The sequence below is a fragment of a genome, unplaced genomic scaffold (assembly GCF_019419815.1).
Source record: "Pyrus x bretschneideri cultivar Hongxiangsu unplaced genomic scaffold, Pyrus_bretschneideri_v1 Contig33, whole genome shotgun sequence".
Taxonomy (NCBI): Eukaryota; Viridiplantae; Streptophyta; class Magnoliopsida; order Rosales; family Rosaceae; genus Pyrus; species Pyrus x bretschneideri.
The window spans coordinates 2,974,031-2,978,582 of record NW_025999646.1 but is presented as its reverse complement, the minus strand read 5'-3'; the positions used below and the strand labels follow the sequence as shown (position 1 = coordinate 2,978,582).

At 39.2% G+C, this 4,552-nt stretch overlaps 1 protein-coding gene across 1 annotated transcript; it reads right to left on the bottom strand.

The window, feature by feature from the left end:
- Positions 1-1,306: 1,306 nt before the first annotated feature.
- On the bottom strand, positions 1,307-4,321 carry LOC125480307 (putative PAP-specific phosphatase, mitochondrial). The gene is made up of 7 exons (XM_048590955.1): positions 3,971-4,321; positions 3,658-3,869; positions 3,259-3,318; positions 2,444-2,832; positions 2,098-2,176; positions 1,965-2,015; positions 1,307-1,659 (listed from the first exon to the last, which is right to left on the bottom strand). Exons 1-7 carry the CDS (start codon positions 4,257-4,259, stop codon positions 1,504-1,506), a joined length of 1,236 nt encoding a protein of 411 aa, XP_048446912.1. The 5' UTR covers positions 4,260-4,321; the 3' UTR covers positions 1,307-1,503.
- Between the last annotated feature and the right edge of the window lie 231 nt (positions 4,322-4,552).

The following is a 4,552-nucleotide window of genomic DNA, read 5'->3' as shown; positions in this document are numbered from 1 at the left end:
CTTCCATTTAAAGACTGGATTAATACAATATTATGTTTTCTTCCCTTTTTACAAGGGTAGTATATTATAGCGATTTCGCACACATCAACATCTGAAATAATACTACATTACAACAACGGAATAAAAAACAATTAGGTATCCAACTCATTACAATATTACATATTATCATTGTTATCCACACGGCTGAAAGGTCAGTTGGCAATATCCAATATTTTTTAGCTTGCCTTCTTCGTATTACATATATATTTTGTTTCTTTAATAGTACGTAGTCCCAATCGAGAGCATTCAAAAGCTAAAACGATCAGATTTCAAGAAGTTTCTGTAGAAAAGGGTTTCTTAAATCCGAGCTACATTTGTGTTCAACGTAAGCGGTCTCTGGGGACACGTAGGGCATGCTGATGGGGTGATGGATGCCTCTGGAAAATGGCGATGGGATGAACACCATTCACGAGATCAGGGACGTGGCAGAAAGGCAGTGGTACTTTAAAGCTGAAATGCCCATGTATAGAGAGATTTTTTCAGTGTGACAGGCACACGAGGTGGTATATCACATGTCATTATATAAATGGTGAGATATGTATATTAAAAAGTTAATAACTTAAAAAAAAAAAATTCCCACCACTTATGTAAAAACACGTGGTATACCACTAATGTTTCCGTCACAATAAAAAATTCCTCCCATGTATGAGCATTGATCTTCACTTGTTTGACTTTCTATGTCTTGGACCAATGGTTTCTTGACACGTCAGTAACTTTTGTTGGGCTTCAAGTTCATCGAGAAAAGATCCGGACTTTTCAAATTTCATTCAATGGTCCACCTGTTTTGATCCCTTAAAAGCTGTAATAATTTTTTGCCGTTGAATAAAATTTGAAAGGTTTGGATCACTTGATCCGATGACCTTGGTTGAAGAGATCCGAAAAGGATAACTTCTCCATCTGGATGACAATATTTTTCAAGAGTTTTGTGATCTCAGTTGCTCAAACCAGAGCCATGAATCAGAACAGTGCTGATTGATGTTGAATTTACTGTGAAATCAGCCTCAATAGACAGATTTACGTGATGATTGACGCTAACATGTGCTAATCAAGAATAAAACGTAGTTAAAAGTTGGTATAAAGCAAAAAAACAGTTACGATACTAGCAAAACAGAAAATTCATCCAACAATAACAACCAAGCCTTATCTGAGTAAATGGAGTCGCTTGTACGAATTCTAGAACATCACTGTGCTCGATTCTTCTAATCGGAGCATCTTTAAATCTTTGAATCACGTGTATAAAGCTAAATTTTCCTACTTTGTGAAAACATGAACTGAAATTTTCTTCTAATACAAAGTTTGGTTATTACATTGCCTTATTAAGAATCTGGTTTCTCATACAATGTGAATGAAGAAGAATCAATAAATCATACGGCATTCCGAAAGAATGATTTTCTTTCAAATTCTTTAACAAATATTACAATCATATAGTAGTTTAAAAATCATTGTACCGACGTGATATAATGATCACCGCGAAACAGTGGACGAACTGGAAGATATCATCTCGACAAGCCGGTTATGCAAGGTGCTATTAGTCACAAGGATTCCACCGGAAGGGTATATATTCCTCCGTCCAACTTCATCTGCTGCTAGATTAAGTTCATCTCCCTTCCAGTCAGTCACCTGATTTTACACCAGATAAACTCCCAAGTTCATTATTCCATGTCTTTAGAGGGTCAATAAAAAAAAGTTGTACAAGTTCATTATTCCAATCATAACTATCTTGACAAAGAATATACAGATACCAGTTGTATGGAATTTCATGTTCATGGGGAAATATTAAGCGTTTTATTAGTCAAACAGCTCAAATTATGGTTTTCGGTTTCTAAATTTTGGGATTTTTCAACGAAAATTGCGTTTTTGCATCAATCCAACAGTGGAGCTTTGCAACAAATTCATACTTCGGAAAGAGCCAAAGAATAATATACCTTTCCCCCCGCTTCATGCACACATATAACACCAACAGCGTGATCCCAAGCCTATACATCGTCACGAGTTGAAGTTAGTCGTATACTGATGTAGTTTCTATAATCCATTGACGACTGGAATGCAATGCAATACCTTGATAATTTTATGAACTTTCACACGCTGCATATGAAGAGATGCCACACCTGAAGCCACCATTATATACTTGGATAAACTGCAGGCCGAAAAGAAGAAAGGTATATATCCAGTAAGCATTGAAAAAGATGATGAACATGATTTGTAATGGATATATAGCGAAATAGGAACCCGTATGAAACTTTTGCTATTGCAAACTTGGGAACACAAGACTATTCTAGGAACAGTGGCATTTAGAGATTAAGTTGAGACAGGGGGGAAAACTCCAACATTGAGTAAAAACTATGTCAAGATATCTGAAAAGTTCTAGTTTTCAGGAGAAGCAGTCGAGTAGGAAACAACAAACCTTCCACAACAAGATTTTACAAGAAGAATTTCGCACTCATCAATGCAATCAGCATTAGTTGTGGAGCTGAATAAAGATGATAGCGGAAATGACTTCCATACATCACTATCTGTGATAGAAAATCGTGCCTCTTCCACGATACAAGACCCATCAACAAAGCATCGTGTCCAGGAATAAGGCATTTTGGCTGTGGAATTTACAACAGATGACAAACGTTTTGTCCACGTGCCACAGCCTGTATGTGCAACCATAATAATCCCTGATCCAGGTGGACTGCTTTTTTCTTCCTGGACTTCAGAGGCGGATTTGTTCGATATATCATTCTTCCAGTTCGGGCAGCCCATGACACCTAATACAACCTCTCCATCAACAACAAGTGCCAAGCCAACCTGAAAACTTGAGCCGTTTTATAGGTAACCCTTATAGTCGAAAGAATTGCAGTTAAACAAAAACTAATATCTACAAAGAACATAGCTTGAATAATATCTTTTTGCAACACAATAGTGCTATTACTATGTCTCATTTAAAACCATTGGCCTTACTTTCTTACATAAGAAAGCAGCATAACAACCAGTGTCACTTGAAAGGTATATCCTTGAAGATTGATTCCAATCTGACCACTAACTAAGGAGCCGTTTGATAACCATTTCATTTTCAGTTTTCAGTTTTTAGAGGAAAACATCTGTGTCGTATTCCATAGCAAAGTCAATTACAGGTGCCATCATATTCAGGAATCAGAAATCACTGTAATAACCAATATCTGGGAAGTGAAAGAAAGAAACTCAATGCAACATTTCTAAGTTAGTAAGACATACCACATATAACGCCGGATTTCCCTCCACAAATCCTTTTGTGCCATCAATGGGGTCAAGTACCTGCATTACCTTTCTCAATTCAGTACAATACAATAAAGTAAAAAATCCAACCAAACCATCCATCTTAATTACAAACTGCGACCACCATGAATTAAAACATGATTACCAAACGAACCCAAAACGTGGCAGTCTGAGCTCCGACAGGGTTACATACAAAGCTGAAATCTTCGTAATGTTTAAGTTAGTGCAGCAAAGCAAAAGGGTTACATAGAAAGCTGAAATCTTTGTAATGTTTAATTCAGTGCAGCAAAGCAAAAGGGTTACATAGAAAGCTGAAATCTTGGCAACGTTTAAATTCAGTCATATAATGCAAAAGCGAATCCCAATCCGAAAACAAACCCAATAAGTGGCGGGCTGAGCTCCGAAAGCAAAACCCTCTGGACCCCCTCTGTCAATGGCTTCCAATACTTCATCAGCCGTCCATGGGTTCTCTCCAATACTAGATTTGTCAAGCACCGCATTGAGCACCGGCTCCACCAGATTATTCGACCGAACAAACGCGGAGTCTTCTTCCGCTACCAATGGAATCAAAGGGAATCGTTTCCCAAGCTCTGCAACCATACCAGCTCCAATTACAGAACTAAAAAAAACACAAAGAATAAGAGGACCTGCTTGCATAAAATCTACTAAAAGGACTAATTGGCAACTTTACCCAAACTGACGAGGGCCTGGACTCCAAAATCCGCCACCGTCACCGGAGTCTGGTCGCTCTTTTCAACGATCCGCCGTTGAGTTGATAGCACCGACGACTGGATGTCAACGCACAGCGCGCAAGCTCTCTCCACGACATCGACGGCAGCTTCCAGCTCTCGATAGTAGTTGGCCTTTTCAGTACCGAACGGCAAACTCGACCTCACGCGGAAGCGCCGCCGCGGGAGGGCCGAATCTGGCTGAGTGAATCTTGCAGTCGTAAAATGGCGGGCTGAGTGGACGAGAATCATGGCAAATTTTAACGGTCGGCCGTATGCGACTTTAGCACTTGTTAAAAAGTGATTGGTGGAGAATGTAGTGCAACAGTGTGCTTGAAATTGGACCTTGTAAGTTTTGATTTAGTCAAAAACATTGGGCCGCGTCAAGCGGCCGCGGCCCAAAATCTAGATGTTATGCAGTCCAACCCAATTATCAGACAAACTTACGAAAATCCTACGTGGATATTCTTGTCCTTGTCCAAAACATCTGAGAATTGGATCCTCTCCGAGGTAATGCCTCGGGATCCTCTTGACCAGACAACACA

Coding starts and splice junctions, on each gene's coding strand:
- LOC125480307 (XM_048590955.1), bottom strand. CDS start 4,259: ATGATTCTCGTCCACTCAGCCCGCCATTTTACGACTGCAAGATTCACT. Junction 2,833..3,258: donor GAAATCCGGCGTTATATGTG/GTATGTCTTACT, acceptor TCAAGTTTTCAG/GTTGGCTTGGCACTTGTTGT. Junction 1,660..1,964: donor TGCATGAAGCGGGGGGAAAG/GTATATTATTCT, acceptor GTGTAAAATCAG/GTGACTGACTGGAAGGGAGA.